Here is a 27,932-nt window from a genome sequence, read left to right on the forward strand (position 1 = left end):
CCAGGGCCAGGCCCTGCCTCCAGCAGGTACTAGCTGGGGTCCTGAGGGAGCTACTAACCTTCCTGTGCCCCAGTCCCCTTAGCTTGAAAATGTGAACAGTGGGCTCACCCGGCTCACTACTATGAGGACTCAGACACTTGGCCTACACTACCTTGGTTTACACTACTTTCTCAATAAACGTCACAGAAGCCCAGCGGCGACCAGATGTGACACGAGCAGGGGGAAGGACACCTCCAGAACGGGCATCGGGGAGACTGTCGGGAAGACGGCTGGGCCCTGCCGGCACCAGCCCAGGCTGCAGCGGAGGGCCCACTCCCTCCATGTGCTGAGGAATCCCAGGACAGCGGCTGGCAGCTGCCCCCGAGGTGGCAGGGGGATCCCCAGGAGGGATCACGCCAGGGAGAAGAGAACCGGCCCACTGCGTGCAGGGGCCTCGCCCCTCCCCGTGGGAACACGCACCACAAGAAGTAAAATGGGAATTACTCTTTAGAAATACGGAGCTGTAAGAGGAAACTGGAAGTGTGGGGAATGGTCACGTGACTACAGGAGTCTGTAACACACCATTTAAAACTGTGTGTAAAAAAATTAATTTTAATTAAAATTTTAAAGAAAGAATTAATGTTCCAAAAGACAGACTGACTTCTCACGCATGTCTCTTCACAGGAGCTACCCACCAAACCCAACGGAGACAGACGTTGGTGCCTGGCCTCTCAGGGGAGAGCATTAACGAACCGAGGAAGAGTACTTTGAAATAGTTTTATTGGCTCATAAGACCTTTGCATATAAAAAAAATACCCAAAACACTATGCAGTATTAAATCACAATTACATTTTCTTTACCAATTGAAACTACCCAGAATATACATTTTTTAAGGGAAAAGAAATCCTACGGAACTGAATTCTGAAATGACATTATGACTTAAATACTATGACAAAATAGATAATTCCTTATAACATTAATTCATTGCACAAAGCTGCCAGGTATTTTCATAAGCATAACCATTGCACAGAGTGCAAATGAACACAATTTCAATGTTACACATTTAGTTAAGTACTGCCTCCACCTACGGAACTCGTCAACTTCTGGCACCAAACGGCAGCCTGCGTTAGCTCCGCCAGGCCACCAGCTTCCCGTTCCAGTTCCTCTGCCAGAGCCAAGCGGATCAGCAGCGCCTCTGCTTGAAGAAGTCGGCTCCTCTCAACTCCTCGGGCAGGTACTCCTGGTCCACTGGCTCACTGTACATGGGGTTGTACTTGTAGCCTTTGCCGTAGCCCAGATCCTTCATCAGCCTCGTCGGTGCGTTCCTCAGGTGCAGGGGGACCGGGGGCAGAGGCCCCTGGTGGTTCCTCAGGCAGGCTTTCACGTTGTTGTAGGCGCTGTACACCTCAATGGACTTGGGGGCTCTGGCAAAATAGACTACACACTGGGCCAGAAGCACCTACAACACAGGAGCACACGCGTTACTAGGAAGGGGCTGGCCACGTGGCACGTGCAGGGCGCTCTGACGACACCTTGAGCTGATTCTTTAGTCCCACCATGACTCTATTATCTCCCCTTTCTTGTCCGGTCTGGACAGCTGCTAACATAAAGAAAAGTCTATGACACGGGAAGTAAGCTTAACCAGTGGTTCCCGTTATTTTCAACTGAAGAATTTTTTACTAAATGCAGTTTCTCTTCACCTCCTGCTATACCAAAGAGGTGAATATGAAGCTGCTTGTTTGGAGGGGAACTTGCGGGGGCTTCTGGTCCTGCTCCTCCAACCTTTCTGCCCCCACACGAAGCCTGGAGCACGTCCTGTGAACCCCAGAACTCCTGACGACGACCAATAATATGACCTGTTGATAACCTAACGCATCTCTTCTCACTAAGAGTCTAAGGTTCTATGATGGGAGTTCACAGGCCCAGCAATTCATTCAGAGGGCCAAAGGGCCAAACACATCAAAGGGAAGGCGGGACACAGTTCAAATCCCCCAAAAGGGCCGAGTACAAGGGAAAGGAACTGATTTGCAAAGACCGGAGCGGATTACTTTACCTCACATTCAGGCATGCCTATAAAGTGACAGCCTTGGTAGGCAGCAACTGCTTGTGTTAGCGCAGACGGGTCTGCCAGACCTGCCACAGAGACAAAGGCAAGTGTAAGTCACACACACTATCCCGCCTCTCCACTCCCACGCACAAGCAGCGCCTACAGACTCGGCCCACAGTCACCAGCAGCAAAAGATCCACTCAGCGGCCATCTACACCAACTCATCCCAGAAGTGCTTCCCGAGTGGACTCTGCAGCGTCAGAACCGTTTCCTTGTGGGTAATTCTGCTATTCGGCAGGGAAAATAAGACTGTACAACAAGCAAACGGGCAAAGGCCTTGGAGACATTCACAGGGGTGACTACATTAACAATGAAACACTAAGACAACGGGGAGGAGAGCTTGTCTTCCTGGTGTCCAGACTCTCACTCCTACCCCAGGAGCTGCCCAGTGAAAACCAATCACCCGCGTGCAAAGTGCACTTCAAATATCTCTATTTAATCCTCTGAATAGCTGCCCATTAGTACAAGCACTCCCCAGGAGGAAACAAAATGGTGACTAGGGGCACAAACACTAAAAAGCACAGGCACACCAAAACATGAAGACTGGGTCCCGCCCCGCAGGGCCCCAAGACAGAAGCCATGCTTGTCTCGTCACGCCACACCCTCGTCCTGGACACAGGGCTCCGCCCGCCCCGCAGGGCCCCCAGACAGAAGCCATGCTCATCTCGTCACGCCACACCCTCGTCCTGGACACAGTGCTCCCCCCGCCCCGCAGGGCCCCCAGAGAGAAGCCATGCTTGTCTCGTCACGCCACACCCTCGTCCTGGACACAGGGCTCCCCCCGCCCCGCAGGGCCCCCAGACAGAAGCCATGCTCATCTCGTCACGCCACACCCTCGTCCTGGACACAGGGCTGGGGCCCCTGCCGGCACACTCACCGATGTCCTCACTGGCGAACCTCACCAGCCTCCTTGCCACGTAGAGTGGGTCCTCTCCCCCCTCGAGCATGCGTGCCAGCCAGTAGAGGGAGGCGTTCTGGTCTGAGCCGCGCATGGCCTTGTGCAGGGCGGAGATGCAGTTGTAGTGTTCTTCTCCTGCGCACCAGAGACCACTCACACACGGGACTCACGGCAGGGCACCCAAGCCAGCTGTACTGCACTGGCGGATTTTAAGAAGGCCATCCCATTAAAGGACCTGAGAAAGCTGGGGACAGGAGACTGGGGCTGGACCACTGTCCTCAAACTGTGCTGGCTGGGAGGGCACAAAGTCTGGGACATGCCCCAGCAGTCTGCAGCGGGGCTGGGTGCCAGTCCGGCAACCCAGGCCCTTCGAGAAGAGGCTGCTGCCAGACAAACGAGAATGCCCACATCAAGCGCAGGTGCAGACAGATTGGAGGAGGGAGGTCCATTTTGAAAGACGGTCCTCCTTCACCACAGTGCACTTGCCACACACGAGACTAGAAACTGAGCCTCACATTCGGCTTCCAGCCTGTGCCCCCACTGTCTGAGCAAAGTCAAGCACGGGCCTGGCTGTGGCATCAGGGTGGACCAAGTGGCAAAGGCAGCTGCGACAGACAGCCCATGTGTTGAGCAGTCATGTCCCACGGCCTTTCTGATACCTGGAGTGGCACTTAAGTCACAACCGCAGTGCGGGGACCTGTGCGACAGCATCCCAGGGAGCCAGCACACGGACAAAGAGCTCTCACCTGCAGGCACTGTAGCCCACCCTCCCTCCCCCGGGCTTACCCTGTTTCTCACCCCGGATTCACGTGGAGACAAAGCAGTGAAATGTGCTTTAGAAAAAACATGTATGTTTTAAAAACATTTAAGTGTTTATTTCATCTCCTTGAGAGACACAGAGATGGCTCTTCCACCTGCTGGCTCACCCCCCAAATGCCCACAATACCTGGGGCAGGGCAGGTGGAAGCCTGGAGCCAGAAATCCCACCCAGGCCTCCCACACGGGTGGCCGGGACCGTCCGGCCGCCTCCCAGGGTGCATCAGCAGGAACGCAGGACCAGAAGCACCGCAGCCAGGACTCAAACTGGCATTCTGAGCCGGATGTGAGCGACCCGAGGCCGCTTAACCTCCCGCAGTCCAACACCGGCCCCGTGTTTCTTCACTCCTGTGCAGCCTCTCTCACTTAAGCATCGTCTGGCCTGAGTCCTTCCTGTCAACACGAAGACTGACCGGCTGGGCACAGCACCTGGGCCCCCGTAACAGTTCACAGCAGCTCACCACGCTGGTCCTCAGAAGAGAAGACAGCAAGTGACCAGGCGCTGGCCTACCAAGGGGGAAGGGCCGAGAGGCTGATGCAGGCCCCGGGGCTCTGGCTTTGGCGCAGCACCAGGGCAGAGGCATGACGACAGCCAAACCCCTGGACTCCTGTGGCAAACTGAGCGGCCCCTGTCCTAGGGCTTCCCTAGGGAAGTGCGTCACGGACACTGGCTGGGCAGGCGTCGCCCTGGTCTGCCCCTGTGCTCTGCAGGCTGGAGTGAGCAGTGGGGAGAGGCTGGGAGGGCAGACTCAGGCACACAGGGTGTGAGGAAGGGGAAAGCACCTCTCGTCCCTTTGTCAGATGTATACTCCGCGGCACAGGCTATTCACCTTCCCCCACCGTGGCCGGGCTCGGCGTGAAAGCAGCACCACTAGTTTGAGTTAGAGAATGGCGACCAGGGCCAGGCAGCCTGGGCGTCAACTCCAAACTCCTAGCCACAGGGTCAAGAGCAAATTACTGCTCCCCTCTTCACCCCAGGGCTCTCACTCACAAAATGAGATGAACAGGGTCAACCATCCTCAGAGGACTGTATTAGCTAATCTGGCACACAGCAAGCGCTAGAGAAACATCCCAGTGTTCCAACCTGCTATTCTGTGCTACTCCCATTTTTGTTTATTTTATTTTGTTTGACAGGCAGAGTTAGACAGTGAGAGAGAGACACACAGAGAAAGGTCTTCCTTCCATTGGTTCATCCCTCAAATGGCCGCTACGGTTGGCGCTGCACCGATCCGAAGCCAGGAGCCAGGTGCTTCCTCCTGGTCTCCCATGGGGTGCAGGCGCCCAAGCACTTGGGCCATCCTCCACTGCATTCCTGGGCCACAGCAGAGCGCTGGACTGGAAGAGGGGCAACCGGGACTAGAACCTGGCACCCATATGGGATGCCGGTGCCGCAGGCGGAGGATTAACCAAGTGAGCCAAGGCACCGGCCCCCCATTTTTGTTTATTTACATAAATGTACACTTATGTACATTTACGTAACTTGTAGTTTCACATTATCGTCATGCCCTGATTTCCACGGGGCACTGGATTCAGGATGCCCATGGATAGCAAAATCTACGACACTCCAGTCCCTTACATTAAAACAGCACAGGATCCGCGTGTATCATACACACATCATCTCATATCCTTTAAATCATCTCCAGCTTACAGCTAACACAATGTAAATGCTAGGTGAGCAGTTAGGGAATAATGACAAGAAAAGGTCTTCCAAGTGCTTTCGGCCTGTGGTTGAATCAAAAACCTGCAGTCTATGGACACAGCGCGCTGGCTGCAGCAATACAGAACCCTGATGTCAACACACAGCACAGAATCTGCTCTTATGTGGAAGCTTCTTCAGTTATGAATCCGAGCAGTATGCAACTGCGTAAGAGGTGACATTAAATTAAGTCATGAAACTGCAGGGGTGAGATGTTTATCTCACCAGGGTTACAAAAGCCCCAACAGTACAAACGAGCAAGTTTCCAGGGCACTGCTTCTGTCAGCCCTACTGGGAACACAGCCTGCAGGAGAACCTACTCCAGGATTTGACCCGAGTGTTTGTGGAGCCCTGTGAGCAGGCACGCCGGAGGGCGTGGAGGTACAGAACACACCGACGTTAGAAGACGTATAGATCACGGGGCTCCCTCGACTGCCGCAGCCTTCACTGCCCCCAGCAATTCCTAGGGCAGCCCAGAGGTAGAGATTCCGTGAGTCCTTTGTGCGGGGCCCCCAGTATCTGCTCTGCATGTGTGTGTGTATAGAAAAGGTGCCCCTCCAGGAAGGCGCTTGGGGTGAGATCAGCAACGGCGGGGCAGACACAGAGCCAACTGCAGACAGCGAGGACACGGCTGGGTCCAGCCAGACCTGCATTTGCAGATCCGTTTGACGGCTTGCTTTGTAAACCTAAGCAAGTTTTCTCATCTGTAAGAGCTACCTCCCTCCTGAGGCTATTGTGAGAGTTAAGTATCTATAAAATACTCTGATTGTTAGTGAATATCATATACAGATTTTCACTGACTGAAACAATGTGGAAGAACAGTCCCACCAGTCCAGTCAAAAGGAGTCTCCTCTGGTACACCCCAAGAAGGGAGGGTGAATGCTGCTAGGGGACTCCCAGAGTCCAGCACGTGGGAATGTTCTTCACCTCCTAAAACTGTTTCTTGGGGCCAGCATTGTGGCAGTGGGTAAAGCTGCTGCCTGTGACGCCAGCATCCCAGGAGGCCAGTTTGTGTCCTGGCTGCTCCACTCCCAACCCATATCGCTGCTAATGGCCTGGGAAAGCAGAGGAAGACGGCCCAAGTGCTTGCACCACTGCCGCCTATGTGGGGGACCTGGAAGCTCCTGGCTCCAGCTTCCCCCAGCCCTTGTGCTGCATCCATGTGGGGCGTGAATCAGCAGACAGAAGATCTGTCTCTCCTTCTCTCTCTGTAACTCTCTCAAATAAACAGATCAATCTAAAATAAATAAGAAGCTTCTTCTGTGCGTGTTTCCCACTTCTGTATGTGGTCGAAAGGAAAGCAAGGCTCTACCACACCCATGACCTCTATGTTCCAAGCATGCATGCAATGCTCCAAGGCACGTGGAGGGCTGGCCATCTGCAGGGCCCTGCCAAGAGACAAGCACGTGTGAGAATGCACACAGCACAGGAGGCAGATGCTGTGGCGCCACAGGTTCATCCACCGCCTGGGATACCTACAGCCCACGCACCCCGTCCTGAAACGTCTGGGACCAAGTCTCAGCTCCACTTCCGATCCAGCTTCCCGCGAATGCACCTGGGAGGCAGCAGATAATGGTCCAACTACTTGGGTTCCTGCCACCCCAATGAGAGATTTGCATGGAGTTCTGGGCTCCTGGCTACTGCAGACATTTGGGGAGTGAATCAGTAGATGGAAATCTATGTCTCTCTCTGTCATTCTGCCTTTCAAATAAATAAAAATAAAAAGAATATAGACAGGACTGTGTCCAACATGTGCCTGACACTAACAAACACCCCACACTACCACCAAAAAGCTTCGGTCACCCTCCCTGGGTCATGCTATGAGCCTGCTGGAGCCAAAGTCATTCTTAAGCCCCTCCACCCCCTTCTCTAAGCAGAAGGAAGGACTCTGCATATTCAGGAAATATCACAGACGTGGCACAGCCCACGTGAGACCTGCACTGTCCAATTACCGGCTTCCTTTCACGGCAGAGCTTTTAAAGGTGTGGAAATTCTATCCCACAGCAACTGCAGAACGACTCTATCCAGTCACAACTGCTCAAGCCCCTAGAGTCCAGCCTAATCCAATGCTATCTGCATCTCCCATTTCTGTTATAAAAAGATGCGAATGTGCTGTGCTATGACATTCAATACTGCCAGATCAGGTTTAATAAGAGCTGCTGTCTGTAAATACAGTTCTCACAGAGAAGTGCACATTACAAAATTAAAATTTTTTCAAACTGTGAAACAAAGGCATTGAGATCCATGTAAGCCTATTTTCTGGTTTAGGCTCTAGAAATTAAAGATTTTAATTCACAATTAAACCAGTAGGTCATTTACTACATTAGTTCTCTTGTTACTTATTGCCACTGCAAATGATCTGAGAATTATTCAGTCAACTGAAGGCACAAATTTCCAAAACTGCTTGTGCTTATAAGGTGCTTCCAGAGAGTAATGGGAAAATACTAACAACCCCAAGAGATGAACGTGAAGCCCATAAGTTCAAATGCGAGAACTTATCTTGATTCTTTACAGGGTAGCTTCTGCTTTATGCCTCTCTTTAGAAAGGTCAGCCCTTGGCCGGCGCTGCGGCACACTAGGCTAATCCTCTGCCTGCAGTGCCAGCATACCAGGTTCTAGTCCCAGTCAGGGCACCGGATTCTGTCCCGGTTGCCCCTCTTCCAGGCCAGCTCTCTGCTGTGGCCCGGGAGGGCAGTGGAGGATGGCCCAAGTGCTTGGGCCCTGCACCCCATGGGAGACCAGGAGAAGCACCTGGCTCCTGGCTTCGGATCGGCGCAGTGTGCCGGCCACGATGTGCCGGCCGTAGCGGCCACTTGGGGGGTGAACCAACGGAAAAAGGAAGACCTTTCTCTCTGTCTCTCTCACTGTCTAACTCTGCCTGTCAAAAAATAAACAAAAGGAGGCCGGCGCCGTGGCTCAATACGCTAATCCTCCACCTTGCGGCGCCGGCACAACGGGTTCTAGTCCCGGTCGGGGCGCCGGATTCTGTCCTGGTTGCCCCTCTTCCAGGCCAGCTCTCTGCTATGGCCAGGGAGTGCAGTGGAGGATGGCCCAGGTGCTTGGGCCCTGCACCCCATGGGAGACCAGGAAAAGCACCTGGCTCCTGGCTCCTGCCATCGGATCAGCGCGGTGCGCCGGCTGCAGCGGCGGCCATTGGAGGGTGAACCAACGGCAAAGGAAGACCTTTCTCTCTCTGTCTCTCTCTCTCACTGTCCACTCTGCCTGTCAAAAAAATAAATAAATAAAATAAACAAAAGGCCAGCCCTGTGTGGGAGGGCTTTATTCTGTCACCAACACAGAGCTCTGAGTGAGAAGCAGTGGGGTGCGTTGGGCCCGGCTACAGGTGAGATACCCGGGAATGAGTACGTGTGCCCACACGGACTTCCTTCACGGTTCTGCTCTGGTCGCATCAGTCACTTACCGGCTCGGTCATACAGAATGTGAGATCGCTGGAGGCCTTCCTTCACGTCATTCTCTGTGATGAGGACTCTACTGGGAGAGTATGCTTGCCCACTCTTCTTACAGAACATCTTTCTAGAGCTTAACCTGGCCAGCACCGCCAGCTGCAGTCCATTCAGGCCAGTCCGGGCATCGCCGTCACTGAGATAAGCCAGAGTGTCCACCGCCTTATCTTCTATGAACACAGAAGGCCTGCAACACAACCAGCGTTAGTTACTGTCACACAGCTTATGCACGTCTCTCTCGCTTTGCTGCATGTCCTAGTGAATGGGGGGGGGGGGTTTAAAGAATTTCATTTTTCCACCAACTTCTCAAAGCCCCTTCTAATCCTCAATAAGGTCACTGGGAAACTGCCCTCCAAGTCCAGGGCTCCGTCCCTTGTTCTGAATGCAGTTGAGCAGCGTGAGTAGGAACGGCTGCACCGTGGAGTGCAGAGGGCAGCTCAGCACACCTCCCAGCCTCGGGGGAATCTCAGGGCACCTTAGGAGTTGCAGGCTCACACACTGAAGCTGCGTGAGGGAGAGCCTGACAGTCAACCAGAGAGAGCAGTGAAAACTTCATTAGAAACGCCCATACCTCATGTTAGACCTGGAAAACATGGCTCAAAGGTAGCACATGCCAGGAAGAGGCGGGTCTGATTAGGTCACCCACACACTGCATCAGAACACAAGTACTAGCTCCGAGAGGCCCTCCATCATGTGGCTAAGTTTCTTCACTCTACAAACAAGCCTCAGCCCCAGTTACCTAACTTACCTAGGTTAAGCAGGACCTAGAAGCAAGGGGTCTAGAATCTTGGCCCAAGGCATTTTGGGTACTGCGGCACAGTAGATACCAATCACACAAAATCTGCACAGGGTAGCAGAGCGGTAACTAGCCTGGAATAGGCCAGAAGATTCCGCCAGAACTTAGCTGTGAGACAGAAGTAAGGCATGCATTCTCTCTCCAAATATCAGGACTAAAATTCATAATTACTTTTCTAACTTTGGACCTTCATAAAGTTCAACTATGATCAGCTCTCAAGTCTGATTCAGCAAAATGTACTATTCCCAATGTAGTTGGACGAGATATCTAACACATTTCATTACCTAAAGGGATGATTAATTCTTGGCTGAGTTGTTAGCTGCACACTTGTGTAGCCAAAATAACTTCAAAGTTAGTTCACCCGTATCATCACCAACCTTCAACTGAAAATATGTGCAGTAGTAACTAAGTCCACCAGGACTGCGCAAATCAGCTACTCACAAAACAACACGCGGTAATCCACTGGGCTGGGCTGAGGGAGGTTCCCAAGGGTATGCTGGGGGTACACCCACCCACTCAGTGAATACTGGAATAACACCATTCCACATTGCACGCACTACAGCCAAGCCTTCCAGCTGTTCATCGTGGGTTCCTCATCAGACCCAGGACCCCCAGCTCATCTTAGCTTTACAACACACTGCTCTCTCTTCCGACTCACGACCACTCGGGCCCTGGAGCTGCAGTTACATCGCTGACACCCTGCACAGTCTGTGGGTCATTTCTCAACTACAAACTCTGAGCAGAATTTTTGGAAGACAATTTAGAAGAGAATGATGGACAAAAGACATTCTACAGAAAAGATGTAAGGGATGCAGCAGCACGTGGCACACCTGATAGGGAAGCGCCCACTCGAGGCTTGGTAATTGCACACTATTTGTGTGTGTGCTGGGAGGGGGAGGGGCCAGGGGGGACTGTTAGGAGGGAGAACTCCGACATCTCATTCCTGCTTCAGCACTAACAAAAGCAATGCCTTCTCTCTCCTTGGAAAGCTTCCTAGCAACAAAACGCCTGCAGGGTAACTGAGGAAAGACAAAGGAACACGAGGGGAGCCCTGTCAGTCCTAAGGTGCTGCCCCACCCTGGATCCTGAGCTGCTTCTGATTACTCCCGTCATCTCTCCTCCCCGTTAAATGCTGAGCGCCTGGAGGATAGGGGTGTTTATTCTTTCTTTGTATCCTCAGTGCCTGGTGGGTAACAGGCGTTCAGTATCTGCACAATCAAACATTTTTCAAAAATTGCATGCAAAACACAGGAAAAACAAGCAAACAAAGAAAAAAAGCCCCATGTCCATCACCCAGAGATAACCATCATCTGTGGAGTTTCCTTTATGATCCATGTACCTGTGCAACCACTGACTTACATCCAATTTTGTGAACCAAACTGGAATCATATTGTGTATAGTTTCACATCTTTAATAGCCAAATAATTGTTTGGAAAACACATAAGTTACTCAGATCTCTGAATGTTATTTTTAAAAATGTACATTATTTTAAAAATAAGCAAAGGAGAACAGTAATCTACTGCTAGACCACCTTAAAATGATTTTGGAGTCCAGCATTGTGGCACAGCAGGTGCCACGTCACTTGTGACATTAGCATCCCACATTGGAGTGTTGGTTCAAGTCCTAGCTGCTCCACTTCCATTCCAGCTCCCCACAAATGCAGAACGGCAGTTTAAGATGGCCCAAGTGCTTGGGCCCGGTCACCCTTGTGGATGACCAGGATGGAATTCTGGGTTCCTGGCTTCAGCCTGGCCCAGCTCTGGCTGTTGTGGCCACTTGGGGAGTGAACTAGTTCACGGAAGACCACTTCCTCACTCAGTCTCTCCCCCTCTCCCTTGCTCTGCCTTTCAAACAAATCCTTTTAAAAACAGTATCTTTTATTCTTCTTCTTCAAATTTGTTATTTCTGTGCATTAAGAGTCTTGGAGTGCTCTTGGGAGAGAGACAAGATGGGTGCCCTTCTATACGCTGCTACTTACTACACTGACCCAATTCTCGCCACCATTCCTCCCACGCGGTCAAGGAATAGAACAAGCCTTATTAGCAGCAGAGGAGCCAACCAGTGGACTGCCCCACAGATTACACAGTGCGCTGCCATTGGGGTCCTCTGCTCAGAGGACGGGGGCTTCCCCTGGATTTGCAAACTACCAACCAGAGCACAAGTCGCTCTACTGCTCTGTTGGCGGGACTCAGGGTGCTGCTACAGCAAACACCACCCATTCCGCTGCTCCCCCCTCTTTGCTCCCTGGGGCACCATCCACATCCCAGTCTTCACCACATCCAAAAGAAGGGCATTTTAAGGTTCAAACGAAGCAGCAACTCCACCCAAGAAAAAGGGGCTGCAACACATCTTTGAAAAGGGGATGGGGTGGGGCTGCTGATGGCACTCAAAGTGGAAATTCAGAGTTTAGAACACTGCAGAGTGTTCTAAGGGCCCTATCTTTCTCTGGGCGTAGCCTGAACTCCCGTCCCCACCATGAAGTTCTGACAGGTGATAACACACTTTGAGAGCTCAGAATTTGGAGCAGGTGAGACAACTCAGGCCAAGAATGGTGCAGCGAGGGGAGCCTGCATTAGCATCTGCAATCCCCTCTGCACAAGTAGTAACGAAGAGCACTCCCACCTAGAGGACTTACTGTTTTTAACTGTAAGCATGTACTTATCAAATGTACTGCACTTGAAAACAGCTTTCTAAAGGCGGAACAGCATTAGATGATGTGACATGCTTGGGGATGGAAGGCCCAAAACTGCACGGCATCCTACCTACAAGGGAATGAGCAATACAGACAGACAGTTGGGCTCTTAACAGAGGCGTAAGGGAAGCTCCCTCCTTCCCTGCTTTTTTCTTAAGGGCCTGAACCTTCTGACATTGCTGCTCTGGCGAGGATACCGGGATTCGGAGGCTACTACTTAAGATGGCTGGAAATACACGTTGGAGAAGGAGTACCTGTTATCTCATCGCAGAACAAAAACATACATACGGCTGGGTTAAACTCTCCCTCCCTAAATTATAAACCAAATTTTGTGAATCTCTTTCACTAAGGAAAAGGAGTATTACACGGTCAGGGCGGCAGCTGCTGTGCGTGATCTCAACCAGGGACGTGCATCAGGTTAGAGAACTTGCTCAAAGCCCGGTGCTGAAACCTCATGACAAACCTACTGATTTACTCGAGGGACAGAATCTGGGCCTGTGTGTTTTCCAAGGGTCTTCCAGGTAAGTGATGTGCAGACAGAGGTAGAAGGCACTGTGCTACATTAGTGGGAATCTTCTATCCTGAACCCTGCCCAGACGAATGCAGAGTTGCCCCTACACAAGGCAGAGTACAAAGAAAGATCAGAATGGTAACACTCACCAGCGGTCACCCTGGTTCAGCACGGTGCCCAGCCCCAGTTCAAGCAACTGTGGTCCCTTCGTTGTCAGCACACCCTAAAACAGATTCTGTCACATTCAGGCTAGGCGCTTGCGGGCCCGCTACTTAACCTTTCTGTCTCAGTTCTAATACTGAGGACTACACGAGGCGTGTAGAATATGTCCAGCAGTGCCCGCCACACCGTGAGCAGGTAGTAAACGTTAACTATTGTACTTACAGGCGGCAACAATCATTTTCGTTAGTCTGGCCCACAGCATCCTCCCTGGAATTGTACATCTTTAAGCTACAGCCCCAGACTCTGGTGTGTCCATAATAATCAGAGTGAACGTAAAGTAAAAGAACACACATTCCACGGATCATGTCCTTTCTCTGCTGACTCCCATGGAAGGATGTCTTTCCAAATTACACTGTACCACACACCTGGTCCAGGGATCTACTGGATAAACAGTGACCTCAACAGACACGTCACAACCCCTGGAACCTGTGAATGTGACCTTATTTGGAAACAGATGGAACCGAATCAAGGCTCTCAGGATGAGATCATCCTGGATTTAGGGTAAACCTTATATCCATGATAAATGTCCTTATAAGAGGGAAAGCACAGGGACACAGAGAAGGAGGCCACATGAAGATGGACATAAGAGACTGGAGTGCCGTGGACACCAGATGATGGAAGAAGACTCTCCCCTGAGCCCCCGGGCACACCCTGACTTTGGTCTTCCGGATTCTGGGACTTGAGAATCAAACTGTCGTTCTGGTAAAGCTAACATAAGGTCCACGAGATCTATGTTTCTGGATGCTGGTTTTTTTTCAGCATCATTTTAATGTATCTTTTTATTTACATTAAATATTCTCTTGATTTTAAGCATATTAATGTACACCAATGGACATTTTCCTTTATATTAAAACTACATTAATGTACTACAGTAATGTATCTTTTCCATCTTACAGTAAACCATTTCCACAAGAATGGTTAACCTGTCACCCACGGCCACTCAGCCTCTGGCCAGCACCTCCCAGCCTGGTGTTCCACCGTCATTCTAGTCAGTGGTGGAGAAGACTATCTGAGAGGCAGACAGGCAAAATAACTTAAATCTTTATCAAAAACAAAACAAAAGGAAAAAACAAATGATGGGAAGATCCAAAGCCACCCTGCCTTGCGGCCCCCTCGTCTGGGGACCCCTCTGTAGGTGGTGACAGCAAAGCCCGGCCTCAGAGTTAGGCCACGGCCAGTGCAGGGGCAGATGCTGCCTCCCAGGTTTCAGCCAGCTCTCGGAACTCTGCCGGGAACTCTGGGCTTCTCATCTCACCCTCCATCTCCAGGCGCAGGCACTCGAGCTCCATAAGCAACTCAGTCTGTAGGGGTGTTCTGAATATGCATGTGTGCTACGATGTGGGAACCCACAACCCTCCAAAGCAGCCAGTAGCGCCACGATCACTGCATACTAGTTTATCTTTTCATTTCCAGCAGACCATTCCATGGGACAATGGATGTTTATTCCCGGCCTCCAAAACTAACCCAGTCTACAGACTGTATGCTTGGTATCATGTGACCAAAATGCACTTAGCCTAACACTAGGAAACTGTTGGCCAGCCATACAAACCAAAGGAATGCTGGCTTAGGTGAGGCGCTTTCCACGGCACTGTTAAATTCTGCTTCTCCTTCAACACTCAACGTATAGGAGGCAAAAAACTGATTCCACGTATTCTGGATGCTTCTCTCTCCCCACCACCCCAGTGTGTGGTGTGGTGACGGCCTGGCACTGTAAGCCGATTTGCTCACCAAGCCCTGATCATCCTGTGTGCTCGCTAAAAGCACAGGCCATGCTTCCCAGCACTGCCAATGCCTCGTGTATGCAGGGCCTGCAATTCTACTGAGTCAACAAATGCAGGGGAAAGCCCTTTCACTTCATGCTAATGGAAGTCTATCATGCACACATGTACCCTGTGGGAGAACTCAACTCCTCAAGCATAATCAAAAATGGTCTTGCAGCAACCTCACTGGCTGCCATATCCAGGAACCCAGCTCACCTCTCCTGCACAGCTTTCAAAAGATGAGGAATTTTCTGTAACGCTCCGTTGCTGTCTGAGGCACCAAAACATGGCACAAAGAATACGAATGCACACTCACAGCTTCCCAGAGAAAGGAATCCCCACAGGAGAAGGTCCTTCCCCCAGCGAGATTAGCACAATCAAATCTGATTTGCAGGCCAGGATGTATGTACAGCTAAAGCCAATCAGCAGGGACTTGAAAGTAAAATTTTGCTATACAATTCATCGTTATCCAAGGCAAGAGGGTGGCAGGTACTTCTATCAGGAAACCACTTACAATTTTAAGAGTTCTTTCTGTGGTTCACTGTCTCTCTCCCAAGCTAATGTCTTTCAGAATTGCTAACAAGAAGGTCAGTCAGTGGATCTCAGCTTACTTTCTTTAATTTCACTCTGCTTACTGAGGGTGAAGAGAGCAAGAGCATCAAACAAAAGGCACTCGATCCCGGGCATTACCTCTTAAGATGAGTTACACCCAAGTAAGTAAGAGGTAAACTCCCTCTCCTCTGAAAGGCTAGCCTTAACTCACCAGTGATTTACCAGGCACAAACACACGCCCGGCCCTGTGCTGGGATATGCGTAAGAGGGAAGGTCCCTGTCCTCCCAGCTCTCCTTGGAAGGCGGGGAACAAAAGCAAACAGAAGAATGAGGGAAGTCCTAACCAGGACTGATGCTAAGCTAGTGGAAAGACTGAACCGTCTACCGGACAGGGAGACCTTCTCTGGTAAACTTCAGTTTCAGCAGGCCCAGAGCACTGGCTCACTTTTCTATCAGGCACTCCACTTCAGGAACTAGAATAGAACGCAAGCAGCTAAAAAGCTTGCTGGGGTGTGAATCATGAAATCACAACACAGAGTGAGTGAAAGTCAGGCAGGTAAACGAAATGCAGGATGTAGCGCTGTGGCAGATCACGAGGATCAGCACACAGGAAACAACACAGAAAGCTGCGGGGACCCCGCCCTCCCACCCCCATCTCTTTCCCTTTGTCTTTAATGCACAGCTGAGTCTGGCAGGAACTCCAGTCGGAGCACACCTGATTCCAGCAGGGTCTCCACTTCGCTTGTAGCCAGACCCAACGGCTACCCCGTCACAAGTGTACCCTAAAATAAAACACCCGCATTCTGCCCAGGGGCCCGCAGGCAAATGACTCCAGGCTTTCAAGGGGGCACAGATTTCTTCTACAGCTGAGACAGGAGCAAATGGGGAGGCCAGACACACAGGGAGGACTGCTGAAACCTAAACCCCGGGCCTACAACTGTGCCGAGCTTTAATCCCCGCAGAAGAGCGGCTCCAGAACCTGGCCTTAGGGCAGGCACGAGCAGCTGCAGTCCGCAGCAGAGGTGGGCAGCGGCTTCTCGTCAGACCGGATCATGTTCCGCCACGCCGCGTCTGCCGCACGTGAACAAATGGCTTCTGAAGAGCACGCGCTAGCACACGCAAAGGACTTGACTTTCTGCGATTTATATTCACGATGCAGAAACTGAGCAACTCAGCAGCAAAGGCAGCGCCTCTACGACTGTCAGTAAAAATGCCTTTACGTTCAGGGACTAAGCTTGACTTTTCAAGAGTGTAAAAAAAAGGTTGAAATAACTGTACGGTTACAAGTCGCATTACTTGTTACTTAAGTGTTTTTAAAACAGTAGACTGCAGAAAAAGAGGAAATCAAAATCTGAGTATAATTTCCTAAAGATCTGTATGTCAGGAACCTGTCTGCTCTATTCAATGAGCAAGATCGAGCCTTTAGAATGATAAGGCTTCCTGCAGTGTCCCCAAACTTGTAGAAGTTGTGCTAGGCAAGGAGCCGGAAGCACAGAGCAAATGGCAGAGGATGGACTGCAAAGCGACTCTGCCGCTTCAAGAATTCGATTCCTCCGCTGGGGGCTGCAAAGCTCACCTCCACGACACGTGGTCTTCCTTCCCCCGAGAATCCCTCCTTCCCCCGAGAATCCCTCCTTCCCCTCATGTACCGCACACCAGCGGTTCTCTGCCCCACCCGCTGTGTGCTGAGGCCCAGCCCTTGCTGGCTCTCTGCCAGGAGACCGTCTGGGCAGTGTGTGCCCCTGGGACTCGCACACTGTCAACTCACTCGGAGCTGCTGTTGCTGCTGTGGCTCAGAGGGTCAGAGGGACGACTAGAGTCCAGGACGTGGATTCCCAGGGAGTTGATCGCACGCATTAAAATAGTCACCATTGCCTCTACTGGAAGCTTCTCAAGAACGATTACCCGACAGCGGCTCAGAAGAGCAGCGTTGACCTGGAAGGAAGGGTTTTCAGTGGTTGCCCCGATCAGAGTGATCGTCCCACACTCCACGTGAGGAAGGAAAGTGTCCTAATCATGGGAGGAAAACAGAAGAAAGTGATTCCAGTCAACAGCCGCCCACAGAGTCCCAGGTAAGCCGGTACCCCTTCCTTCCTTTTCCTGGTTTTCCTCTGTAGGGTTCAGAATAGCAGCTTTAGTTACTGACTGCGGGCACAGCGTTTGGGCAAGTATGCTCGCTGGCTAAATCTAAAACACAACTTCTGGACTGCCAATGTCTAAGTCTGATCTCTGGTTGGCAGACTAACAGCTCTAAGCAAAACTCTAATTTCATTTCCACATAAGTGACTTCTTTATTTAGAAAAGTATCTTCTAGCCAAGGCTGAACTGGCACCAAGCTTATTATGACAGCTATTTACAGAAGAGTAAGAAAATACAAAAATATTAATATTTCCAAAATCCTCTTGCACTCAAAGTACTGAATCAAATGTTATTCTTCCTGACAAACTTGGTGAATAGCAACTATCAGTTGTCTTATGGGAAGGAGTCCTAAGAGATGAGTCAGAGGTCCAGCACGAACCAGAATGCTAACATCCAGTCTGAACTCTAAAGGATCTTTTTCCCAGAAAATTCAAGTTAGGTGAAGAACATACACAACTCAGGAGAGCTGTGTGAAATAGTTTTATCTTCGATTTAAAGTTACAACAGAATATATCAAAGAAAAATTATACCTGAAAGACATTGCAATGTCTATGTAAAAAACAATCCAAAAATGGCTTTGTTTCTAGAAATAATGTCCTTTTACTTTAGAAAGCCATTTAAATAAATAAAATGTTCAGACCCTGTAACTTTCACCTTAATGAGAGCCTGAAGCCACAGAAAATACAAACTCTTATGTTCTGTAGGAGATAAATGAAACACATTAAAATGCCCTTAAGTTAAGTTGTTCACAATGACTCCTAACAGTCTGATACACAAAGTTCTTCAAGTTAGAGACTTGATCCCCAGCAGCCTTTCGTTACATGCAGCTCAGGGCTACGCCCACCATTCGACGGACAGATAACACATTTCTGTTACCCAAACACACTAAGAAGTTTGGGGAAACAGGCTTGAGAACCGGCTACCAAGCTTATGCCGCTTTGTAGGCAGAATTAATAATCACGGCGGCTGTGCCTGGCACCGGTACAGTGCTTCCTACTCTTCTAAGTGATCTTACACGCCTCACACTCTATTTGGTGACCAAAAGGTAAAAGGAAGTGAATGTACCTGCTGAGATTTATTGAACCGATGAATCTCATCAATAAAAAGGATGGTTTTCCTTTTGAAAAAGCTCTTTTCATTCTGAGCTTGTTTTATGACATCTCGCACATCATTTGTCTTGGCATTTGTTGCAGACAAAGTCACAAACCTTATGCTATGCTTCTTGCTGTTGTTGGCTATGATGTGAGCCAGAGTGGTCTAGAAAAGATGAGACACATGAAAAGCCGATGAGACGAGAGAGGGCAGCACCCATGGGTACCACAAGCAGTACCGGCAGTCTTTACCAAGCAACTTGAACTCTGAGCAATGCTTGGCAGCACGGATACAATGAAATACCACAAAACCCTTTTTAAAATTAAAAACAACAACAACAACAACAACAACAAAAACCAGAAACCCACAAAACCAATGCTATCAGTCAGACCGCAAAGCGGCTAACCCTCCGGCTAATCCTGACCTTTTCCCCTTTGTCCCTCACCCCTTCTGATGCCCTTTTGGGGGACTCTGAGATCAATGGAATTCCAGTAAGACTGGAAGCCTTGATTTAGCAGAGCCTGGGTGACAGCTGTGACCTCGCACCAAAGAGGGAAGATTCTCCTTCCAAGGGCCAACACAGCAGTGCAGCGGAGGGCCTAGGTGGGAGCCTGCAGCCAACAGCTGGACCTGGGAGCTCCGCAGAGCAGCTGGGGGAGGAGGGACAGGGCCTGCGGCGGCGACCAATGACAGCTCACTAGCCCTGGAGGTCACTGGGTGCCCACTCCCAAAGTCCACCCTGGCAGATGAACACAGCACTTTGGTCGGGTCAGCACTTGTTGGGAAACAAAGGCGACCCAAGGAAGGCACAGTGTAGCGACTGGCGCCGAGCAGGTGCTCAGAAGCACCGTGTGGAGCGGCTACCGTTGTTGTCCTTAGCACTGTGGTCCTGGGGACGAGAGCAGAGACTGTTTTGACGAGGGGCAGCTCTGCTCCTGAATGGACAGGTGCCGCTTTACTTTCTAAAAGCCCAAGAGCGTCAGACGCGGTGGCTGCTGCTTCACACGTCTCGGCCTCCGCGCCTTTCCGGACCAGGCTCCGGGCCCACCGGCTGGCGCATCACTCACTGCGCGGCCTGGCCCCTACATCCGGCGCACTAATTCTGCTATGAGCGCCCCCACCGTCTCCCTAGGGACACTTTTCCTGCCATGGGGCACCACCAACAGCTGACTATCCACTGTCATGCTCGAAAGCCACTGCTCCACTCCCGACAGGGGAACAACAAGCTGTCCACCGTCACCAGGAGGAGCCATCAGGACAGCTCTGACTTGGGCACGGCCCAAGGGAGAGCGAGCGTGCCGACAGGCGGGCACGGGGAGCCAGGTGCGCACAGGGAGGTGTGGTCGAGCTGGGAAAGATGCAAACAGGAAAACACAAACTCCCCGGTCGAGTCTGACCCTCAAAGCCCGGAGCTGCCTGCGCCTCACTCGGGCGCTCGCTCTCCCACGACCTGCGGACGTGGCGTGACGCGCCCTTGGCCACCTGCCTTCCTCAGAAGTTTCCTGCAAGTGCGCTCCAGACCCGCACAGCCCGGCGCCCCCTCCGCTCGCTCCGACGGGGGGCACACGGAACGGAGCACCCACTCGCGCTTTCCCCTTCAAGCACAAAGCCCTGTGAACACACACACACCGCGAGACGCAGACGCCGAGCGGGGCGGGCGGCTTCCCGTGGTCCTGCCAAGCACGTTCTCCCTCCAGGCATCAATGGACACCGGTCGGCTCAGCACAAGGAAGCAAGCGCAACAGAAATGCCATTTTTCCTTTCCAAAGCGGCCCTTCGCGATGCCGCGTGGTCACTAACCCTCGGAGCGGGGCTGGGGGCCGCGGAGAGGCGCCGCAGCACAGACACGGCGAGCGCACATCCTGCTCCGAGCGCGGCCGGCAGGTGCACCTGGGCGCTGGCCGCGAGGTGCCTCTCCCACCCCCGCCTCCGCACCGCCCGGCGCCCACCCGGGCTCCGGCCACGCGGGCACTCACCTTGCCGCAGCCCGGCGGCCCCCACAGGATGAGCGAGGGGATCTCGTTGGTCTCCAGCAGCGAGCGCAGCAGGGTCTCCTGGCCCACGGCGCGGCTCTGGCCGATGTAGTCCTGCAGGCTCTCGGGCCGCATCTTGTCGGCCAGCGGCTTGCCCTCCAGCATCTGCCGGATCTCCTCGGCCGCCGGCGCCCGCGAGTGCGGCCGGCTCCCGCCCGCGGCCCCAAAGGCGGCGGCGGCGGCGGCGGCGGCCGCGTCGGCCGCGTCCGCGTCCCAGCGCCCCGCGTCCTCCTCGCCGTCCGCGTCCGCGTCCGCGTCGCCATCGCCCACCGCCTCCTCCTCCTCGGGCGCCTCCGCCTCGTCCCAGCTGCGCGGAGACGCGCTCCCCGCCGCGGCGGCCGCGGCCGCCGGCCGCTTGCCCGACCCCTTCCTCCCGGGGCTGCCGGAGCGCGCCACCGGGAAGTCCGGGATGAGGCGGGCGCCGCTGGGCGTGGGCGGCGCGTCGTAGCTCTCCCGGCTCTCGGTCTCGCCGCCGTCGTCGCCCTCCTCGCCCTCGCCCTCGCTGCTCTCGGCCGCCGTCGGGGTGGCCGGCTGCTTGAGCGCCGAGCTCTCCGACAGCCGCCGCCGCTTGGCGCCCGGCGGCGAGGCCCCCTTGGCGCGCTCCCCGGCGCGGTGCGGCCCTGCGGCGGGCTCCGCGTGCCCCGCGGGGTGGAGCAGCAGGCAGCGGTCCAGGTGCGAGTTGATGTGCGCGGCGGGCATCGTCTGCTGGCACACGGGGCACTGCACCGGGTGCAGCTGCAGCAGGAAAGGGTCGTCTTCCGGCCCGCTCACCTCCATGGCGGCCGCCGCCCGGCGCGGCCGCACCAGCCCCTGCGCACGCCGAGACCTCCGAGGCCCGCCGCTAGGCCCCGTGCCGCGCGACCCTCGCTCGGGGAGGCGGCAGGACGCGCGCGGGCCAGGGGAGGGCGCCGCTCATGCCTCACGTCCGGAGCTCCCGCGTCGGCCCGCCCTCCGCTGGCCGCGGGCAGCGCCGCGCGCGACGCGCAGGGAAGTGTAGTCCGCCGCCGCTTGCCCCCGCCCCTGGCAACGCTGCGCGCGGAACGCCGGGAACTGTAGTCCGCGAGCGGCTGCCCCAATCGCCGCCAGCAGTGCCTCGCGCGGGACGCTGGGAAGTGTAGTCCGCGGTCGCTTGCCCGGGCCGCGCAGCGCCCACTTCCGGTCCCGCGAACCGCCGTTTTGGGGGCGCGCTAGGGTCGGCGTGGTGCGCGTGCGCGAGGCTGCGCGGTGACGGGGACGGCGGGCCTTTGGCCCTGTGAGGCCTCGCGGGAGGAGCCCGAAGGGTGGTGGAGAGGTTTTTGGCGGGCGGAGAGGCTTTCGGTTCCCCTCACGCTGGGGGCTGAACGGACGCTGAGGATCGGCGTCTCTTGTTTGTACTAGAAAAATGGAGAAAGCCCCAACTCGCTGCAGTAGAAAACTGGACAAAAGACAGGAACAACCAGAAAAACACTAACGGCCGCACCTGTGGAAGAAGCAAAGGGACTTCCTCGCCCCCTTTTTGATTTGGTGGTCGTTTAGCCAAGGACCGTTGGCCAAAAACGCGCCTGCTTCTAGTTGGAAATTGGAAGCAGGCCTGAAGCGGTCTGTCATCGTCACTAAGTGCTAAGTGGGCACCCTTTCCAGTCAGCCTCGCAGAATGAAAATGACCACCGGAAGTGCGGCGAAAAGATCAAAACATGAGTGGGAGCGTGCGTCTTCGAATGTGTGACCTCAAAGCTCCCATTTCAAAAAATACCTTAGACAAGGCGAGTGAAGGCTTGAAATCTGCCGGAGTTTGCACAAAAGCGTGTTATTGAGTTATCGTAGGGACGTTTTCAGTTTGCTGTTTTCCCTCTGAAGGGTCAGCGATTTTAGCCCATGAAATAAACTGACCGCAGATAACAGCAAGGGTACTTACTCCCTGAGGCCTGGGAGGGCAAGGTGGCTGACCCTGATGCACAGTTTAACAGAGCGGGGGTCGGCTTCCTGGGAGAAGGCAGGAAGCCCTTGTCTTGTTGTGCGGATAAAATGTTCCCGGGAACCGCCACCTGTGGTCCTCTCCGGGCTAGGTTAGACCCCGGTCTCTTGCTATCGGTGGGTCTTTCCCAAGCAGAGAGAGGAGGAACAATCGGCAAACCCTAGCCTGCGTCCCATGCTCACTGATGTGACCAGAGAATTTCCTTGTGCAAGAAGACCGCTTTTGAGAACCTCGCCTGTGTGCAGCCACCCACAGTTCTCGGACTGACCGACTCAGAATAGGCCAAGGCCGCATTCTTGGCATGTTTTATTCAAAGAACAAGCACCTGTGGATTTTGCGAGCCTTCCCATGTGAGAGGATTTCTTGAACGCTAGAGTTGGATGAGGGACACTAATGTAATTTCTTCAGTACGTGTTGGCTGTAAGGTATGTGCTCCTGTTGTGGGACCCCCAGAAAGACTGTGTTCACTCACCAAACACGTAGTCAGCCAATCACTGACAGCGAGGTGGGGGAAGTAGGTATTTACTTCGTGAAGCGCAGGGCGAGGAGAATGGGCAGCTATTACTTAGTGCTGTATGCTTCCTGGGATTAAGGGTAAGAAGTCTCCAGGCGAAGCTGGGGTTGAAGGGGGCGTGTTCAGCTCCTGTGCAGATCTCTGGTTGGTCCAAAGTGCTCTCTGCCCTCCTTTGATTGGTCAACGATAGAATGGCCATTGCGTCCTCTGGAATTTCGGTGGTGGCACAATGGGCTCCAGGCAGTCTGCGGGCTAGCCGCAGGTGACAGATTTCGCTCAGGGCCTGGCTTCCTGATGAGGTCCCGTCCTCTCCAGACGGGACCTAGGTGAAGAGGGTATGAATTACCACATGGATCTTGTGATCTGGAACCCTGTAGGGCCAGCAGAGCTTACTGCACCACTGCTTCAATTTAGTGAATTAATCTTTGGTCAGAGATCAACTCCCAGTCATCAAAGCAGGGCAGAAGAACTATAAGGTAAGGAGGAGAGAGACTGTGTCACAGGCACCAAGGACAGGGGCTCTCTTTCAACCCAGCCTCCTGGGATTGTACAAATGAAATCATTTTCTGATGATTAGATGTTTTTCTAACTAGAATTGTAGGCTCAACAGTAGGTTAATAGAAAATATGTTAACATGGGCCGGCGCCGCGGCTCACTTGGCTAATGCTCCACCTGAGGCACCGGCACCCCGGGTTCTAGTCCCGGTTGCTCCTCTTCCAGGCCAGCTCTCTGCTGTGGCCCGGGAAGGCAGTGGAGGATGGCCCAAGTGCTTGGGCCCTGCAGCCGCATGGGAGACCAGGAGAAGCACCTGGCTCCTGGCTTCGGATCAGCGCGGTGCTGGCCGGAGCGGCCATTTGGGGGGTGAACCAACAGAAAAAGGAAGACCTTTCTCTCTCTCTCTCTCTCTCTCTCACTGTCTAACTCTGCCTGTCCAAAAAAAAAAAAAAAAAAAGAAAAGAAAAGAAAATATGTTAATACTAGTTAAGTAAAAATCTTTATTTCTTTGACCGTCAAATAATTTGAAATTGTGTAAAAAAAAATAACCTTTGTACCCCATGTGGGGAGCAATCCGGACTATACTAAGTTACTCGAATTAAGACTTATTCTATGCATCTGCTCTCCCACAATATGGCGCTGGGAGAGAAGTAAACAGCTTCCGCACAGCTGCCTCCAGTTCAACTAATAAATTGTAGGACTTGCTCCTGATTGGAGAGCAGCGTACTCGGCGTGTGGGCAGCCGAGTTAGGATTGGCGGAGGAGGACTATAAAGGAGGAGAGAGATGGCATGCACCAGGAACATCTATGGGGAACATCTAAGGGAACCCGTGCAGCCCCCAGAGAGCCGGCCGGCGGTGTGCCGCTCCCCTGCGGAAGTGGGGAATGTGGCTAGGGGGAACTGCCCTTCCACGGAGGTGGAAGGGATAGTAGCCAACCCGGGAAGAACCAGCAGTAACCCCGGGGAGGGCCGAGCAGACGAAAGAACAGCGCAGGGTCCTGTGTCGTTCCTCCACGAAGAGGGGGAGCGACACCCCAGAGCAACTGTTAGAGAAACATCACTGAAGCAGGTACTTTTTTTTTTTTTTTAAGATTTATTTATTTATTTGAAAGTCAGACTTACAGAGAAAGAGGGAGATATAGAAATCTTCCATCTGCTGGTTCACTCCCTAGATGGCCCCAACAGCCAGGGCTGGGCCAGGCTGAATCTAGGCGCCTAGAGATTCTTCCAGGTCTCTCACGTGGGTGCAGGGACCCAAGCACTTGGCCCATCCTCTGCTATCCCAGGTTCTTTAGCAGGGAGCTGGATTGGAAGTGGAGCAGCCGAAACTAACTGGGGCCCATATGGGATGTTGGTGTTGCAGGCGGAGACTTAACCTGCTGTGCCACAACGCCGGCCCTGATTTTAAACGTTTATAGAAATAAGGGCCGGCGCCGCGGCTCACTAGGCTAATCCTCTGCCTTGTGGCACCAGCACACCGGGTTCTAGTCCCCGTCGGGGCGCCGGATTCTGTCCTGGTTGCCCCTCTTCCAGGCCAGCTCTCTGCTGTGGCCAGGGAGTGCAGTGGAGGATGGCCCAAGTGCTTGGGCCCTGCACCCCATGGGAGACCAGGAGAAGTACCTGGCTCCTGCCATGGGATCAGCGCAGTGCGCCGGCCACAGCGCGCTGGCTGCGGCGGCCATTGGAGGGTGAACCAACGGCAAAGGAAGCCCTTTTTCTCTGTTTCTCTCTCTCACTGTCCACTCTGCCTGTAAATATATACATATATATGGGCGTGATCACCTACAAAAATATTTTAAATAATGACAGATACAACTGTGAAGTTTTTGAATGTGTTTTCTTTTAATAGCTGTAAGGCCTAAACTTTTTTTCTGAAGATAATACATACTTTTTATGGAAAATCTATTAGTGGATAACAATTGCTAGCATTTTAACACCTTTTCCCAGTCTTTATAAATGTTTTTGAAGATTACACTGTGGGAGCCACCACTGTGGCACAGCAAGTTAAAGCCCTGGCCTGCAATGCCAGCATTCCATATAGGGGCCAGTTGGAGTCCTGGCTGCTCCATTTCACATCCAGCTCTCTGCCATGGCTTGGGAAAGCAGTAGAAGATGGCCCAAGTGCTAGGACCCTTGCACCCACGTAGGAGACCCAGAGGGAGTTCCTGGCTCCTGGCTTCAGATCGGCCCAGCTCCGGCTGTTGTAGCAATTTGGGGAGTAAGCCAGTGGGTAAAAGATCTCTCGATCTCTACCTCTCTCTGTAACTCTGCCTTTCAAATAAATAAAATAAATCTTAAAAAAAAAAAACAGATTACACTGTGCACTTACATAGATATAATTCTGTGCCCATCTTTATTGTATATAGTATGTGTTTTCAAAAATATTTGTTGCCTATGAAATATTCAATATGTAACATGGATTAAAATTAAAAGATGGAGCACTAATATAAAAAGTATAATCATTTCTTTTTTTATACATGTACTTTGCTCATACAAATATATGTATACAAAATACAAAACGAATACTGAATTCTCCTATGTATATATATTTTATTTCATGACCGTATACATGAAGAGAGTTGAGCAGTGTGGATGTACTATGAGGTCAAATGGCACTAAACTCTAAGAATCTAGGTTTGAGCTGGCCGTAGTATGTCCTTAGTTAAGCTATCTAACTTCTCAGTCTGTTTCCAAATCTAAAAGAGGAGTAAAACTGTCTACCTCTCAGTCCCTTTGATGAATTAAATAAGCTTAAAATATAAAAGCATTTAACATAGTGCCTGGCACACCGTAGGCCCTCCATTATTATTTTTTCCTGAACACTAGCTGCTTCTGTCTGAAGTTCAAGGTTTTCTCCACTAGATGGTGATGATAGAAAAATAAATAAATCATACCAGTAAAGACCTTTCAAAAATCACCCCCCCTCTTATTTTGCTTTGCTAACCAAATTTCAACTTTCTTTTTGAACCAGCATAAATACAAATTTAAGCTAGTGGAAAGGTCACAGGAAATGAAATAATATAAAACAAAAACTTAACATTAAGTTTTCTCCTTCAGTACCTCATTGCTCAATTTTCAGTTGACTTTGGCAGTTTATACTTTTGAACTGCGTAACCCTCTTTTCTGCTTCAGAGTAAAAATGGGGTGATGGATCCAGTGGGGACTTGTAGAACTAGTTCAGTGGCTGGAGCTGGAGTATTAGCCTGGTTGCACTGCTAAGCACAGGAAGATTATAAACCTCCCAGTATTAGTGGATCTCTGGACATCATCACCTTTCACCTCCATATTCACCCCGAGTATGTTGGACATTTTAGTGTGGATAATCCCACTGTGACACACCTGCTGTCTTAGTCACCACTCTGAAAGTTCACCCTATGATCATCTGTTCTTCCTGACCTGCGATTCCTCTCCCCCAACCCAACCTCATGCTTTCTTTTCCTGACTTTTCCCTGTATCCTTGTAATCTATGCCATACTTCTTACTAATTTTATTGTAATAAATTGACTCATTTTTTTTTTTGCTATTGTAAGTATTACCTTTTAAGTGTTCTCTTTTCTACTGGTCTCTTGGTATTTAAGAAATTCATTGATTTGTATTTTTTTCTCTCATATTTGGTCTTCTTAATGAAGTCCTTTATTAGTTTTAAGTGATATTCAATCGATGTTTATAGTAGGATGTGAACAATACATCTGGTCTTTGTCCCTGGCTCCTGGCAGAGGTCTTCAGAATCCCTTAGGACCCCTCAGTGATTGCCTTTGTAAGCCAACTCTTGGTGGGGCTCTGAGGCTGGAACGTGGGCCAGGCTAACCTTGGGGGCAGGAACTGAGGGTGGGGCGGGGCTGCTGGAGCTTGAGATCAAGCAGCTGTCCAGTGATGTCATCACCTGCCGACATCATGGAACCCCAACAGAACTCTTCATTGAGCTTCCTGGTTGTGGGCACACTGGGCTGCTAGGAGGATGGCACGCTGAGATTCCATCATGAGTGGAGATAGGGCTCTGTGTCTAGGACCTTCCTGGACCTCATCCTATGTGTCTTCATTATGATGGGACATTGATCATTTAACTGTAGTGTCTTCAATGAGCCTGTGAGTTGTTCTCTTGAATTATCAAGGCCAAGGCGAAGGGTGGGGGTAGAGGTGGAAGGGTAGTTGGTACTGTGGCATAATAGGCTAAGGCTCCTCCTGCGGCACTGGCAGCTGCTCCTCTTTGA

At 51.9% G+C, this 27,932-nt stretch overlaps 2 protein-coding genes across 9 annotated transcripts in view; one reads left to right on the forward strand and one right to left on the reverse strand.

The window, feature by feature from the left end:
• Positions 1–742: 742 nt before the first annotated feature.
• On the reverse strand, positions 743–21,698 carry WRNIP1 (WRN helicase interacting protein 1). 2 transcript variants are annotated; one of them, XM_051855905.2, is made up of 7 exons: positions 20,701–21,698; positions 18,698–18,889; positions 17,262–17,503; positions 8,918–9,147; positions 2,964–3,119; positions 2,033–2,112; positions 743–1,438 (listed from the first exon to the last, which is right to left on the reverse strand). In XM_051855905.2, the coding sequence occupies exons 1-7, from the start codon at positions 21,532–21,534 to the stop codon at positions 1,163–1,165; spliced, it is 2,010 nt and encodes a 669-aa protein (XP_051711865.2). In that variant the 5' UTR covers positions 21,535–21,698; the 3' UTR covers positions 743–1,162. The 2 variants fall into 2 exon arrangements, with proteins under 2 accessions (XP_051711865.2, XP_051711866.2); XM_051855906.2 differs by having other exon boundaries at positions 17,262–17,428; positions 20,701–21,688.
• Positions 17,433–27,932, forward strand: part of MYLK4 (myosin light chain kinase family member 4) — a 116,520-nt gene continuing 106,020 nt past the window's right edge. For 3 of the 7 annotated variants that reach the window (XR_011388854.1, XM_017350515.3, XM_051855898.2), the window contains exon 1: positions 17,433–17,565. Coding sequence is in view for 3 of the 7 variants with exons in the window: in XM_017350515.3 (XP_017206004.1) it covers positions 17,510–17,565 (56 nt within the window). In the remaining 4 variants the exon portion in view is untranslated. The other 4 variants (XM_008274290.4, XM_070074491.1, XM_008274291.4 and 1 more) reach the window with 3 other exon arrangements.

This window comes from Oryctolagus cuniculus, chromosome 5, assembly GCF_964237555.1.
Source record: "Oryctolagus cuniculus chromosome 5, mOryCun1.1, whole genome shotgun sequence".
Classification (NCBI taxonomy): domain Eukaryota; kingdom Metazoa; phylum Chordata; class Mammalia; order Lagomorpha; family Leporidae; genus Oryctolagus; species Oryctolagus cuniculus.